We start from the raw sequence: 16,923 nt of genomic DNA on the forward strand, positions 1-16,923 counted from the left end.
AGCACCCCGGACCCTCCTGGTCCACTCCAGACGCCATCTTGACTCCACCGCGTGGGTTTGCCATTGCCAAGGTTGGTTGCCCCCATCTTGAGTCTAGCATCGCCGACAGCAGGGACCTGCGTGGGACAGCTCACATCTCCAGCCTGGTCGCCGACAACGCCTCCTAGCCTGTGTGACTGCAGAGTCCAGCGTCACCCACTCACCTGGTCGAGGTGACTTCATCCGGTGCCATCCTGGTGCCCACACAATCACTGGCTAGTGATTAAGAACTGAGTCCCCTCTGCTTTCAGGTCGTCTCCATCCCCGATCCAGGCTTGGATCACACCGAACTTCTTCACTGGTCGCCTGCCAGCAACTTCTTCTTACAGGCTCCATAGACTACAACGAGGATTCCCGACGTCTTTTGAACCCTATGCAGCCGCAGCCCCTGGGCTAGGTAACCCGAGTATTTCGGTGCTCCAACGTAGGTTCACTATCTAAGTGTCCAGATCATTTTTCGTTTTAAGTCTACCTAGTCGGATTCGTCCGGAAACAGTGACTTTAGAAATACTAGCCTCCGTAGACTTTGTCCCGCATCCCACGCGAGAGTGCACACTCTGCACCCGATCTCCCTAGGCCTCCTGCTCCTAACCTTAGGGTTCTGTAGTGTAGTCCCAGCGATCCTGAAGCCTCTGGATCTTGTTACTTACCTGCTAGTATTTCGCATTCCACTTTTAGTGTATATGGTTTTTCGTGCCCCTCGGGCATTTGTGTTAATTGTGCAACTTGAAGTATTTTCTTAAGAGTTTTGTATTGTGCTTAGCTCCCTGACTCATAAAGAGTTCAGGGTAGACTTGTTATAAATAAATATCCTTTTATTTTCATAACTTGTGTGGTGTCCTTTCACTTGGTGTTCAAGGGGTATATGTGATGGTAAAACAGCTGGCTTGACACGCCGTCTAGAGTTTAGCCTAAAGACTGCTTTTGTCCACGCTGCTAGGATAGCTGGTCTATAAGGTTGACTTACAACCAATCATCAATAAGGGTCGTTTGGTATGATACACAGTGATCACTAGAATAGTGAGCACTATATATCAGGCCAACTTCTCACAAATCCAATGTCGGGTGATGTGTCCATACCACTGGCCTCACCTAGCTCATCTGCCCAGTCCTGGCTCAACTGTCACTGCTGTGTCGGAGGGTCCTCAGCCCCCTCCCAGTCCTCCCCTTCCTCGGTGTCCTGGTAAACAGGCTGTAATGACGGAGCTGGGTCGTAGGTGAAGGCCTCACCCATCGGCGCCGTTCCGATGCAGGACCCGGACTGAAACTGGGGCCGACGTCGTCCGAGAATGGCGCCGGGAGCGACACCATTGGGGTCGACGCCAGCGGAGGAGTCGTAACGTCAATTGGCGTTGACCGGGATCCAGGCACGGATCCCACTGGGGCCGGCCGTGTCAGGACCGAAGTCGACAACGGCGCCGGGGCCAGAGCCACTGGCCTGCCAAGGCCCCAAGTCGGGCGCCGGGGCTGGAGCCACCGGCCTGCCAAGGCCCCAAGTCGGGTCTGCGGGGCTCGATGGAGGGAAGTGAGGAGGGAAGTGAGTCCTCATGGCAATGAGGAAATCACAAATCTCCTCCGGCGTCGCTCGCAGGCCAGGGAACGGAGGGTATGGGCCTGGAGGCTGCGCCTGCGGCTCCGATGGAGCAGCACGGGTGGTGTCGCGGGTGGCGTCGCCCGAACCACCAGCCGCGTCGTGTGAGCGGCAAGGGGAGTCTAAAGAGTAATGTTGCCTCTTCGACTTCTTCTTGGAGTGCCTCGACTTACCGGAGGACTTGGAGCCCGACGAGTGCTGGCGATGACTCGACAAGCGACGACTGCGGCTCTGCGACCGGTCCCTCAAATTCCTCCTTGACCGGGACCTCGAGCGGCGTGGAGCCGACTGCCAGATCTCGAGTAGCTTGTGGGACCGCTCCCGCCTAGCTTTCAAGGTCAAGGCCCGGCAGTCAGGGCACAACTTGTCGTCGCTGTCGGACCCGAGGCAGTAGAGACACCGATGGTGGGGGTCAGTCACCAACATCAGGCGGTGACAGGCGTTGCACGGCTTGAAGCCAGGCATCCCTACGGCACCAGGAGTCGAAGTCCATTAGAAAAAGAGATCCAAAATAGATCAAAAAGTTAATCAAAAAATGACTAAGAGTACTGCTCTTCCTGGATCTGCGCTAGCTGGCTCGGAAATAAGAAGAACTGACATCAGCGCGCGAGAGCGGCGTCTAAGTACTCCGACAACGTCATTCAGGCAATCACGACGCCGACGATGGACGCAAAGCCGCAGACGAGGCCAACCGACCTGCAAGGGTACTGCTGACGAAAACTTTCCGGATCCAGCCTGACGCCTGGGGATATTCTAAGGTAAGGAATCGAACACTAACCTGTTTCTTTCAGATACAGTAGCACACAAGATTTGAGACATAAGAACAAACCTTGGATAACACAAGAGGGTGTACATCCGGGGTCTGAAAGAAGCTGGCTCTGTATATACTATACCAACGTAAGGTATAGTGTGCACAAAGTAAAGTGAATCTTCAGAAGTTTAATAGGCTTAAGTAGATCATACTAAAAGCTCTGTTGGTGGTAGTGTAGTGCAGCAGTTAGGCTTATCAGAGGGCTGTGTTAAGCATTAATTGTACACACTCAGGCAAGAAATGATTGCACATAATCAAAGACTGAACCCAGACCAATTGTTTTTTTCTATAAACAGTTATTACTTTGTTATTTTATTTTTAGAACCATGAGAAACAGAGTTGCAGGTAAGTAACAGTTTCAAAAAGCAGTAATACTTTTCAAATGCAGTAGGAGTAGGTTTGCAAGCCAGTAGAGAATGCTTTACAATAATAGACATACTTTTGTAGAATTGATTTCGAACTTTGCAATAACAATAGATAGACTTTTGTATGCAATAGGGTTGAAAATGCAATGCAGTCCTATAGAAGGAAAACTGTGTTCAGCTTTAGCATGTCAGTACTTAACTTACAATTCCAGTCTTCGGGGTTTGGACTAACACTGGGCACGGGTCAGTACGAGGTGGGTTATGCAACACCAGCGGCACTGAGGCAGCCGGGTACAGAGGTCACTGAGCCCAATGTTTGTTAATGGAGATTGGGGGTACCTTGAAAAGACACGTTCTGCAGGTAGGTACCTGCAGTTTCAGGGCAAAGGCCCTGGGGGTAAAGATCAGCATAGCGGAAGCCACAAGACAGCACAAAAGCTACACCACCAGGCACAGGGGCAGCTGGGTGCGGGGTCCAAAATCAGCATTGGGCGCCCAATGCGTTTCAATGGGGAATCTCAGTCGCACAAATAGGCTGCATGCTTGGACCATGAGGTTGCTGAAGGTGGCCACCGACTGGGCAGATACGTTGGAGCGCTGGGAGAGGTCAAGGCACAGTTGGTTGGGTTCCCCAAGGCCGGAGGGCAGGGTGCCGAGGATGTAGGGTTACATTTTGGTGTCGGACCTTCTTGGTCAGAGCCAGTCACGGCCAGGGGGACCATTCATGTTGAGGCTACAGGTGACTATGTGGGGTCCAGGAGAGGTCAGCCACTGATGAAGACAAGGTCAGGATCGCCAGGGAGACTTCACAGGACAGGTGAGCCACTCTAGCTGTGGGCGTCAGGTGCAGAGGGAGAGGGATCACGGATCCACCTGGATCCGGATTCCTAGGTGTAGTATCTTTCGGACAGGGACACTGTCCTCGGGAGATCCAGTCTTGGCTAGAGAGTGGCAGCCTTCCTTGGTTCTTGGAAGTCGCTGGCCACGGAATACCAAACGTCTTAGCATCCAGTAAAGCCATCATGGAGCTGTGGAGTTTGTAATGACAAACTTCTAGCACACTCAATATGGCTCTACTGCACATACAATGTCTGTGAATGGTACAGACACTGTAGGAGTACTTTGCTCATGCAACTGTTCTCTCACCTGTGGTGTAGTGCACCCTGCCTTAGGGATGCGAGACCTGCTACAGGGGTGACTAACCTATGCCACAGACAGTGGTTGGTGGGCATGGCACAAAGGGATGTGTGTCATGTCGACTGTGAAGTTTTGTCTGCACCAATGGCAGTGTGTATGTGTCTGGTGAGGGGTCTCTGAGGTGGTACAATACATGCTGCAGCCCTTAGAGACCCTCTCTGGTCACAAGGCCCTTGGTACCACAGGTACCTTTTACATGGGACTAATATGCGAGTCAGAGTTGGGCCAATTGTGAAAACAAAGGTACAGTTTAGGGAAAGAACACAGGCACTGGGAACCAGATTGGCAGGGACCCAGTGCACACATAGTCAAAGTGCATCAGATATCAGGCAAAGAGTTGGGTGTAACCATGCAAAAAGGGGCACTTTCTTACAGGGTCCCCAGCCTTTTCTATGGTGAGAGCTACATATGATCGATGAAAATTACCCTGAGCTACTTATTAATATTATCACAGTTGCAATATGATCACGTAAAAAAAAAAGATTCCAATTGTGACCTCCCAATATACAATAATTGAAAATGCCTACCCCTGACAGCCTTGCACTCAAGCCACTCTGCTCTTGCAGTAATACTTTCATGGGCGTGTATTACTTTACACAGTGTGATTGATAGAACAAGACCTGTAACAATTTCTATGCAACTTTACTAGCCTGGGAGTGGAGAAAGGTTGTCATGATGCAGGCAGTCCCACTGTTAGTGTGAAAAAATGCCACTAGTTGAGTTGTCTGCTTCTCTAAGTACCTAAAAATAAGCCTCTCTATCTCCTTCAATGTACTCGGACACACAATGACTTACTGGGCTACCCTTTCATGAGCTACGTTTAGGGTGCTGGCGAGCTAAGAGTAGCTCCTGAGATACTGGTTGGAGACTCCACAAACACACACCTACCCTAGGATATATATTTGACAAAGGAGTATGTACATGGGGTTGAATAGGAATTCATACATGGCCACTTGCAGAAGCCCATTATCTGGCCACATACTATATGCGCTTATTCCGGTTCATACTGGCCAGAAATCAAACAAAGAACGTGGCACTGACCTGTGCTCTGTGCAACCGCTTTAGTTCTTCTTGTTTGGCCTGCCGCCGTGCTGCTTTCTGAACTCGTCGTGTTAACTTTGCACTCAGTTCTTCCTCAGTGTAGGCCTTCTAAAATGAATTAAAGAGAGGGTAGATAATGCATAAGCGGACTCTGAACAGGTTAACAAGATCCTTGTATTTCACGGATACCTGATATGCGATATGAACACGCAGGCCTCATCGCTCTCTTTTGATTTGAGATTTAATGTCACTTTATGTCTAATTTCCATTGCCATCTTTTACTGAACGTGCTGTTTTTAAAGACTGAATACCCATCAAGTTTAGGTTTTGTCATGCACTTAATAAAATGATACTATGACACAAGGTATCATCCTTCCCAGAAAATGATGATCGATCCATTCACAGACAACAAGGACAAAGATTTTCTGAAGAATGAATAAACCTCCTACTAAAGAGGACCTACAAAAAGTGGGAGGGTTCCACTAACAGCAATGCAAGCTCAGCAGCAAAGCATTTCCTCAAATCCAAGACACACGCTAGGAACAATGATACCTAACTTGGACTCAAAGGACTGAGTTGATTCAGAAACATTTAAAGACAGAGCAACATTTGATAGCAATGCCGCTTTTTTCAGAATCATATGGCAATCCCAGGCGTATATCAGAGTAAATCCATGTGTTGGTTCATAAGCACCCCTGGGCTTGGACCAAAAATAAAAAGCAGAAGTCCCTCCTGACCTACAGTATGTATAAATGTTAGCAGGAATGCTCACATTTGGAAAACTAACCAAGAAATTGCATTTCTTGCTGTGCCCTTTGTTAACTGTGGGTTATCATATTTTTTAATTTTTTTAAGATGGAGACATTTTTTCATGTTTGGTTTTTCAGTGGCATTGTTGGCAGTATTGCTCTTTGGTAGTGAAGCAATCATAAAATTGGCAATCATTTTTGGTCAAGCAAATGAGACCCTCTAGTATAGGGCATGTATGTGCGCAAAGGTCAAAATTGTGATAAAGTGAGAGGGTGATAATGTAGAAACCAACCTAAGGATAGTATCCTTATGGCATCCTAGACTTAACTGTACTCTATAATATGTAGGTGAAATAAAACTTCCTAATATTGAATGATTACATGTATTACTTTGCAGATAGTCCTCACCAGGTTACATTCGAGGTAGATAGCCCCTGATCACTGATATTTCAACTCTGGAAAATGGATCAGTGTAGTTAAATGCTGTAAATGTCAATTTAAGCGACAATATTCAATGCAACTGTCCATCTTGAAATGATAACTATGGCCTCACAATATACTGACAGGAGGGCCTGTGAGTGTGCACAATAGGAAGAACTCACAAGGACAATGAATATAAAATTCCTGATATGGTTCTAGACACAAAATTAACTTCCACACGGTTCCAAAATCACCAACCTCAGCCCAAACTGAGGCAGTGAACTCACTGAGGACAACAGCAAGACACCTCAACTTATGCCATCACCAACATAATTACTCTCTATGTTATCTATGTCTGATAAACGATTTTCAGCCTCAACTAGGGAGAAAATATGTGTTTTGCCCTTATCAGCAATCTTCAATCTTGCAGGGTGCTGGAGTGATGCTTTCAAATTTGAGAACTTTAACTGTTAAGAGTTGCCTCATGGTTGCGCTGCTGTCGGATACACACAAAAAGGGACAAGTTCCAGTTAGTTCACTAAACTATAACTGGTGTTATTTTAGTTTTGTTTTTTTAAACGTTAACTTGTGTCTGATTCCAACAACACCCAAGTAGAAAGTCTCTCTAACTGTTCATTTTCTTTGGCAATATTGTTTTTTAAATATAAGGTCTTAGAAACTAACCCAAATAAAACACTTTAACCTTTGCTTTTTAGTGAAATTATATATTTGTCTACCAATGTATTAATGTTAAGCAACTGAAAACATGGTTAAGCTGAGTAAACAGATGTGGAAAGAGGATGCAGTACTTATGCAGGCATATCTCTCTATATTTTTAGCCCCTTTAAAAATAAATAATTCCTCAAATGACTAAAAACCCATACCTTTACCCACATTTTTAATCCACTGGTTTCATACCTGCATTAACATCTCAATGCTCATTGACTCCAGTTTGCTCCACAGGAAAGGCTTTAAATTCCAAGGTTTCAACTCCAACAAAATGGCGATCAGGAGTGCTACACTTTTGTCATTCATATAGAATGTTAGCACTCTAGTTGTTCATTGGTACTCTATGGCAAACCTTCTTTCATCCCTTTTCTAGCTATCCACCCAATCCATCCATCATTTCAAACTTTTATCTGTTCATCCATTCATCGGTCCAACCCATCCCATCCCATTGCCATAAACTCACCCATCAGGCCTTTCCTGATGGGTGAGATTCACCCTTATAGCATACACATCCATTCTTCCGCCATACACCCATCAATATATCCATCCTTTTACTCTTCTCCATCTGTCCCTTCTACATACTTCTATATATTCACCATTTCAGATATTAATACTCACTCCTCTATCTGACCGTCTTTTCACTTCAACAATTTCTTCTTTCACTCTTTCTTTTATCCTTCCGTCCCAACTTTCATGCGTTTATTTTCTTTGATATTTTCTTCCTTTCACCGCTCATGCTTTCTTTTCTCTATCAACTCATCTTTTGTCTCTCATCTTACTGTTTCTTTCCTTTGTATCTCATGATCACTTTTTCTATTTGTCCCTTGCTCTTTTTTCCATATTTTCATTATTTTGTAATTTCGCTTTCTGTTTCCTTTGCTGTCGGCCCACATCCCACACCACTCTGTCATGGTATTCCTTAAGAGGTTTTGTTTTGAGCTATTTGTCTACAGAGAGAAGAGGCACATGTACAACTAGCTAATACAAGAGTGCGGTCCAGTTCACTAGTCCAAAAGGGCCAGTGGCAACCCCTGCATAATCTACTTAAGTGTGGGGGGCGGACTACAGCACTGGATTTGCTAAACTATCCATTAAAGAGTAACATTTGTAAATATTTTTTAATAGGAAAAGCAATGCACAATTGACTTGCTGAACACTTTTTAGTGCAACATGTATTTCCAGATGTAGATTTGTCCAGTGTGAGAGATGAAACACCAATCTGAGTCTGATTGCCGATAACTTCAGATCATTCTTAATACATCAACACAGAGCTATTTCCTGGTCTTGAAGAACAAGTTACTTACCTTCGGTAACAATATATCTGTAAGAGACATATATTAGTTATGGATTCCTCACCTTAGAATTACCCCAGGCGTCAGATTGGATTAGGAGAATTTTTTTTCAGCAGTACTCCTGCGCTTCGGTAGGTGGTGTCGGTCAACTCCGGGTTCATCGTTGGTGTCGTGATAGTCGGAATGACGTTGTGGTATCTACTTAGATGCCTCTCCTGCGCGCTGATGTTAGTTCTTTACACAACATTCCATGCCAGAAGTGCAGAGCCATGCAAGACACTAACTACTGGTGCACAAACTAGGGCCCTTAAAGGAAGTCAGTTCGCAGAACGGGGAGGATGGGTGGGACGTTGAGGAATCCATAAGCACAAGTTACTTATCCTCGATAAAGATATTTCTGTAAGAAAAAGTAGTTCGTATTAGATTCCTTACCTTAGAATATCCCCAGGCATCAGACTGGATCCGGAAACTTTTGCGTAGCAGTACCCTTGCGCATCGGTAGGCGTCAGTAGGCATCATCTGCGGCTCCGCATCCGTCGTCATTGGCGCCGGGATGACGTCGCCGGAGTACTTAGACGCCGCCCTCGCGCACAGACGCCAGTTCTTATACATAGCTTTTACGCGCCAGAAACGCAGAGCCATGATAAAAACTAACACTGGTGCCATGAAACTAGGGCCCTGAAAGGGGATGACCTTAACCCTAGATATCGGTTCGCAGAACGGGGAGGATGGGTGGGGCGGTAAGAAATCTAATACTAACTACTGTTTCTTACAGATATATCGTTATCGAAGGTAAGTAACTTGTGCATCTGAAAGAAACAGGTTAGTACTAGATTCCTTACCTTAGAATAGATACCCCAGCAATACCAACCCCGGTGGTGGGTCTGCGAACCGATGATCACACCAGAAAGTCCTGGAGAACGTAACAGCCAAAGAAGTCATCTCTCCGGACTTGGCTGTCCAGGTAGTAGTGTCTTGCAAACGTGTGCAGTGAGGCCCACGTAGCTGCCTGACAGATGTCCTGCAAGGGGACTCCCCGACCCAGGGCAGTAGTAGCCGCCGTGGCCTGAGTGGAATGGGCCCTGTGAGAAGTTGGCCTGGTATATGATGTTCACTGTTCTAGTGAACACCTTGCACCAGTCCAAACAACCCTTATGGTGATTTTTTTTTAAAGTCAACCATATAGACCAGCTATCCTAGAGGTAGCGTGGACAGAACAGTCTTAGGCTAAAAGACTCTTGAAGGCGTGTAAAGGCAGCTGGTTTACCATATGTAACCCCTTGAATATCAAATGAAAGGACACCACACAGGATATATATAAAAAATGTATGTATTTATTCACTAACACACTCCTCTGAACTCTTTATGAGGTCAGAGGCAAAAGCACATAACAAGTTACTCTCAGAAATACTTTAAATAGCACAATTTACAGTTAGGCCCTAGGGGTGCGTAAAACCATATACTAAGTAAGTGGTATAAGAACCACGACTTGGGAAAGGAGAAGGCCTAGGGAATTGCTGGGGCTACACTATCTGACACTTAGGTTAGGAGTAGGAGGCCCACAGGCGGCGCGTGCAGTGTTAGTACACTCATGCGAGAGTCAATAGAAAGTCAATAGGAACTTAAAAAGGTAAGCAAATGGAGATTTAGGACACTAACGGTCTAACTAGGAAGATACAACTAACAAAACTGGACACTAGGATAGTCAATCCCTACAGGAGCACCGATGTACTCACGTTACCTCACCCACGGGCTGCGGGTGCATAGGTGTTAAAGTGCGTCGGGTTTTCTCGTTGATTCCTATGGAGCCTTGGAAGAAGATGCTGCAGGCGACCAGGAGGAAGACGTCCGGGTGAATCCAAGGGTGGATCAGAGTTGAAGAAGACCTGAAAGCAGAGGGGACAGAGTCTAGGTCACTAGCCAGTGACCGGGTGGAACCCCAGGAAGGAACCAGACGTCGTCGAGGAGCAATCAGGTGCTGTTGTGAAGCTTGTTGTTGCAGCCACGTGGACCAGGAGGTGTCGAGGATGACCAGGTGCTGGAGAGGAGCTGTCCCACGAAGGTTCTCGCAGATGGAGGGGTCGGCTTCAAGATCGGAGCCAACAAGCCTAGGCAAAGGCAACCCACGCAGGATACACAAAAAGCTTCTGGTGCAGACCAGGAGGGTCTGAGGTACTTCACCGTTTCAGGGAAGCAAGGGCCAGTCTGGAGCAACCAGACCAGCGATGGATTTTCAAATGGACTGTCGCCAAAGGGCTACTAGCCAACTGGCCAGCAACCGGACAACGCGTTGAGCAGAACACAAGCAGAAGGGCCCCACGCTGATCTCGTGGAGTGTGGAGGGCTGGTCTTCGGTGCAGGTGGAGCTCGGTGTCGGGGTGTCTCAGTCCCTAGTGCACAGCTTCGAGGGTGCCTCAGGAGCAGCGCTGTTAGCAAGTTGCAGGCTTTCCAAGATGTCCGGTCCCACGTGTTTCGACCCCTTCCACGGTGCTCAGCTGTACTGGAGTCGTGCAGCGGGGTCAAGGAGGTCTGGGAGTCTGGATTTTGTCGGGCTCTGTGCTCGGGTTCCGGCGGGAACGGGGACAAAGCAAGCAGTCGAGTTGCTTGATGGTGCTTGGTTGCCCAGGGTGGTCACTCCTTGGCCACAAGGGAGATTCTTCTGTCTTCAGCTCAGGTGAATGTCGAAGGGTCCAGAGTTTCGATTCAAGTTGATTCCAGGATTAATCTAAAGTCTCCTGGGTCAGCTCCTACCTTTATACAACTAAAGGGGGCTGGTTTGCTCACTAGGTCCGTCCTATGGGTGGGACCAGAAAGGGGGGTGGTTACACCCCCTTTCCTTTGTCCAGTTTCGCGCCAGAGCTGGGGCGCCCCAGCAACCGGTTTGAACTGGGGTATGCACAGGGACACCTTGTGTGCCCCAGGCATGTCTCATTCCTGGTCCCACCCATAGGAGGGACCTAGTCACAGTACAGCCCCCTTTAGGAGAATAAAGGTAGGAGCTAGTCCCATTACAAATTAGATTATCCTGAATTGAATCTACAAGAAGAAACTCTGGACTTTGACGTTCTGCTCCACAGAAGACTGAAGAAAATCTCCCTTGTGGCCAAGGAGTGACCACCCTGCATCGCAGGCACCATCAAGCGTTCCAGCGGTTCACTTTGTCGTCTTCCTTGGTGGATCCAGACTTCAGAGCCCGACGAGACCCGACTTCCAGACCTCTCCGACCTCTACCTACATCTGCAGCACAGCTGAGATCCGTGGGTGCGACGAGACACGTGGGACCGGCCATCTTGGAGAAACTGCACTTCGCTTCCAGCACAACTTCAGAGGCATCCTCGACGAAGTGCTTTGGGGATGGAGAAGCCCCAGCCCTGAGCAGCTCCTGCACAGAAGATCAGCCCTCCAGCATCCACGAGTTCTGCGTGGCACCCTTTTGCTTGATTGCTGCTCAACGCGTTGTCTGGTCACTTGCCGGTTGGCTAGTGGCCTCCTAGACGACGATCCACGAAATTCACACCGCTGGTCTGGTTGCTCCAGACTGGCCCTTGCTTCCCTGCAAAGGAGAAGCACCCCGGACCCTCCTGGTCTGCTTTCAGGTCTTCAGCTTCCTCGATCCAGCCTTGGGTCGCTCCGGACATCTTCCTTCTGGCCGCCTGCAGCATCTTTTCTTCTAGGCTCCATAGACTTCCACGCGGAAACACGACACACTGACACCTATGCACCCGCAGCCCATGGGTGAAGTAACAAGAGCATTTCGGTGCTCAAGGGTAGATTTGACTCCCCTAGTGTCCAGATTTCCAGTCGCTGTAGTCCTAGCTAGTCGGAACTGTCTAATACTTACCTTTTCGTAATTTGTACTGTCCATTGACTTTGTAACGCATCTCGCGTGTGAGTTCACACTCTGCACACGCGTTCCGTGGGCCTCCTATTACTTACCTCAGGTTAGGATAGTGTAGTCCCAGCGATCCTACAGCCTCTGGACAGCTCCATTCCTTCTATCGATTTCCTTATACCATTTACTTAGTATATGGTTTGTCGTGCCCCTAGGGCACCATTGTAATTTGTGCAACTAACGTATTATTCTTAAGAGTCTTGTCATGTGCTTAGCCCTCTGATCTCATGAAGAGTTCAGAGGTGTATGTTAGTTAATAAATATCTTGTTTATTTTCACCTGTGTGGTGTCCTTTCATTTGGTATTCAAGGGGTTATATGTGGTAAAACAGCTGGCTTCACATGCCAAAAGAGTTTAGCCTAAGACTGCTTTGTCCATGCTACCATTAGGATAGCTGGTCTATAAGGTTGACTTACAACCAATCACCATAAGGGTTGTTTGGACTGATACAAGGTGATCACTAGAACTAGTGAGCATCATATATCAGGCCAACTCTTCACACAAGGCTCCATAGACTTCGACGCGGAAACCCGACACACTTTCACACCTATGCACCCACAGCCCGTGGGTGAGGTAACGAGAGCATTTCGGTGCTCAATGGTAGATTGACTCTCCTAGTGTCCAGGTATCCTGTCGTTTTAGTCCTAACCAGTCGGAACTGTCTTTTACTTACCTTTTCGTAATTTGTAGTGTCCATTGACTTTGTCCCACATCTTGCGTGTGAGTTCACACTCTGCACACACGTCCCGTGGGCCTCCTGCTCCTTACCTAAGGTTAGGGTAGTGTAGTCCCAGCGCGATCCTACAGCCTCTGGACATCTTCATTTCCTCTATTGATTTCCTTATACCATTTACTTAGTATATGGTTTGTCGTGCCCCTAGGGCACCATTGTAATTTGTGCAACTTAGCATATTTTTCCTAAGAGTCTTGTCATGTGCTTAGCCCTCTGATCTGATAAAGAGTTCAGAGGTGTTTTGTTAGTAATAAATATCTTGTTTATTTTCATAACAACCTGTGCGGTGTCCTTTCATTTGATATTCAAGGGGTTATATGTGGTAAAAAAGCTGGCTTCACATGCCAAAAGAGTTTAGCCTAAAACTGCTCTGTCCATGTTACCATTAGGATAGCTGGTCTATAAGGTTGACTTACAAACAATCACCATAAGGGTTGTTTGGACTGATACAAGGTGATCACTAGAACTAGTGAGCATCATATATAAGGCTAACTTCTCACAGCGTGTGCGATCCAAGTAGAATGAGAGCGCACGTTGTGGGTCCAGACAGTGGAGCCTCTCTTCCTCTTTCGAGGGATGCGGAGGTGGAAAGAAGGTGGGCAAGGTGATGGACTGCCCGATGTGGAAGGCTGTGACTACCTTGGGCAGGAAAGAGGGTCGCGTCCGCAACACAACTTTGTCCGGATGGACAGAAAGGAAGGGAGGTTTAGAGGAAAGAGCCTGGAGATGGCAATCAGGAATGCAGTCTTCAGAGTAAGGAGACGAAGAGGACAGTTATGAAGTGGCTCGAAAGGAGCGCACATCAGATAGGTCAGAACAAGGTTCAAGTCCCACTGACGCATCACGAAAGATACAGCAGGAGACATATGAGTGACGCCCTTCAAAAACCTATTTACAACTGGGGACTTGAACAAAGAGGGCTGATCAGGGAGCCTTAAGAAGGCGGAAATAGCAGAGGTAACCCTTGATAGTGCCCAGAGCAGAGCCCTGCTGGGCAAGAGAAAGAAGAAAGAGGAGAACCTCTGAAAGAGGGGCAGAAAAGGGATCCACAGCCTTTGCTGTGCACCATGCCACAAATTTGTTCCACCTGCAGGCGTATACCCATTTTGTGGAGGGACGCCTGGCTGCCAGAATCACATCACAAACTTCAGGAGGCAAGTCAAATGGCCTCAACTGCCACCGCTCAATCTCCACGCATGTAAGTGGAGACTGGACAGGTTCTGGTGGAGGACCGTCCACTGCTGCTGCAACAGAAGGTCCTCCTGAAGAGGCAGACGAATCGGGGGATCGACAGACATGCTGAGTAGCTCGGGATACCAGTATCTTCGCGCCCAGTCCAGAGCCACAAGGATAACTTGGTCCTGGTCGCGTCTAATCTTCTTCAGCACTCTGGGCAGAAGTGGTATAGGCGGAAAGGCGTTCAACAGATCGCAGCTCCACTCGCGACGATAAGCGATTCCGAGTGAGTGCCGCCTTGGAAATTCCAACGCGCAGAACTGATGACATTGCGCGTTCTCTTCTGTGGCGAATAGATCTAACCAAGGCTCTCCCCCTGCTGACTTTGGGACACGTCCGAGTTCAGACGCCATTCGTGATCCATCATGCACCGGAACCTGAGTTTGTCCACCCTGCCAGGTGTTGAACCACCAGGGTCATGCCCTGATGTTCCAGCCACTGCCAGAGGCGCAGAGCCTCCTAGCATAGGGTCTGTCAGGGGGTCCCTGCCTGCCACGTGTCGGGTACTGACATTTATCCCTCTTCCTTTCCACCCCAGCGTACGCAGGACGGCTACGCTCCCTTTAAGGCAGCCTGGGCTTACCCGGAGGAGGGAGCTCCACCGATGACGTCATCCTCGTTCCTCCAATCCGGAGCAATGACGGCGCTGATAACGTGACGTCCTGAGGAGTACGGGGCGACCGGCACAGGAGAGGAGGAAGCGTCCCGCGAACTTCGGGAGGACTTCACCGTACCGCAGGAGACTATGGAAGTTGCGTCGCCACCGCAGGAGACGAGAGAGGACACAGACGCCACGTCGCCGCAGGAGAAGGAAAAGCCGGGAGGCCAACGGGACCACGCTCCGCCCGCCACACTTCAGGAGGAGAAGTGTGGCTCCACAAGGTACGGGCGAAGCTACGGGGAGCGTTCTTCACAGAGGGAGGGAACGGGTAGGGGCGGTTGGCCTGGTCACGGGACATGCGTTAGTGTGTGTGAGCCAAAACACTTTCACGAGTCTGCATTGCACAAGTCGGTTGCGGTCCCTGGTGATCCCCTTCACTTCCCCGTCCCCCTTCCTCTCATTACCGGACTATCGGTCACGCCAGTAACCCAGGGTATTCTTTCTTTTCCTTCTTTTTGAGTACCTTCGAAGCTTGAAGACCTACACCCTGGGAGCCTACAGTGAAGGACCTAAAGCTGGCCAGAAATAGACTTTGTTTCTTATCTCAAGTTACGAGACTCTTATTGTTTATCTTGAACTATAGAACAATAAAAACTATCGTTTATCCCGCAAAGCTCTCTCTTTGGGTGAACCTCCTTTGCTCTACGGGTTATTCCCCCCCTACCCCGAGGACATTCCTTACAGGGTCCACGACCCCACCCCGCCCTGTTTGTTGGAGTACCACATGGCGGTGGTGATGTCCGTGAACACCTGCACTACACTCCCCTGGACAGAGGGGAGGAATGCCTTCAGTGCAAGCCGGATCGCCTGCAGCTCCAGAAGGTTGATGTGGAGCCAGGACTCCGCTGGAGACCAGAGGCCTCCGATCTCCGCCTCTCCCATGTGTCCCCCCAGCCCTGGAGGGACGCGTCCGTCAGAACTACGTGCTCCGGTTGCGGTAGGGAGAGGGATCTGCCGCTGACCCAATCGCGGTCCGTGAGCCACCACTGCAACTGTCTTGCAGTGCCCTCCAAGATGAAGACATGGTCGGACAAGTTGCCCTGATGCTGGGCCCACTAAAACTTCAGGTCCCACTGCAGAGCCCGCATCCGCCACCGGGCGTGATGCACCAGAAGGATGCAGGAGGCCATCAGCCCCAGCGTCAACCTGACCGAGACTTGGGATAACGGCTGAAAGTTCGGAATCAGAGCCTGAATATCTCGAACCCGCTGTTCGGAAGGATAAACCCGGAACTGAGTCTAGAACCGCTCAGATGAAGAGGAGCTTCTGAGGGGGACATAGGTGTGACTTCGGCACATTGATGGAGAACCCCAGCAGGTGCAGGAGGTCGGCCGTAGTCTGGAGGTGGCTGACAACTGTCTGGGGCGAGCCCGCCTTCAACAACCAGTCGTCGAGGTAGGGGAAGACTGAAACCCCCAACGTGCGCAGATGAGCTGCGACCACCGCCATCACTTTCGTGAACACCCGTGGGGCGCTGGTAAGGCCGAAGGGGAGCACGGTAAACTGAAAGTGCTCGTGGCCTACCGTGAACTGCAGGTAACGCCGGTGGGCCGGCAGGACGGGGATGTGAAAGTAAGCGTCCTGCAAGTCCAACGCTACCATCCAGTCTCCCGGGTCAAGGTCAGCTAAGACCTGAGCCAAAGTCAGCATCTTTAACTTATCCTTCCGGATGAAGCCGTTGACGTTCCGCAGGTCCAAGATGCGCGTAGGCCCCCTTTTCCCTTCTTGGGAACCGGAAAGTAGTGGGAGTAACAACCACACCCTACTTCTGACCCAGGAACGCGCTCAACGGCCCCCTTGGCCAAGAGGGCCGTAACTTCCTCTCGCAGAAGACTCAAGTGATCCCCCGACACGCGGTGGCATGGCTGGAGGGGTCGCCTCGAAGGGGAGGGAAGTAGCCCCTTCGGACGATTTGCAGCACCCATCTGTCCGATGTGACTGTGCGTCAGTGGAGGAGGTGATTGCGAACCCTTTCCCCCACAGGCGTCACATGGGCCTGAAAGCTCGGACTAGGAGGGTTTCGAGGCGGATGCTGCAGGGGTAGGTGTGGACTGACCTCGCCGTTGTCCCCAACCGCCGCCACAGCAGTTACCACGTCCGCCACCACGCTGGATGTTAGTCTGCGGGCCGTGGCTGGCAGGACGTGTGGGGGCACCCCTTCCTTGGC

General features: G+C 49.3%; 1 protein-coding gene across 10 annotated transcripts in view; it reads right to left on the reverse strand.

Moving 5' to 3' along the window:
• Positions 1-16,923, reverse strand: part of MICAL3 (microtubule associated monooxygenase, calponin and LIM domain containing 3) — a 2,050,293-nt gene that overhangs the window by 248,356 nt on the left and 1,785,014 nt on the right. For all 10 annotated transcript variants that reach the window (XM_086952901.1, XM_086952911.1, XM_086952910.1 and 7 more), the window contains one exon: positions 5,045-5,152. In XM_086952901.1, the coding sequence (XP_086809027.1) occupies positions 5,045-5,152 (108 nt within the window). The remainder of the gene's footprint in view (positions 1-5,044; positions 5,153-16,923) is intronic.

The sequence above is a fragment of the Lissotriton vulgaris genome, chromosome 1_2, assembly GCF_964263255.1.
Source record: "Lissotriton vulgaris chromosome 1_2, aLisVul1.2, whole genome shotgun sequence".
Taxonomy (NCBI): domain Eukaryota; kingdom Metazoa; phylum Chordata; class Amphibia; order Caudata; family Salamandridae; genus Lissotriton; species Lissotriton vulgaris.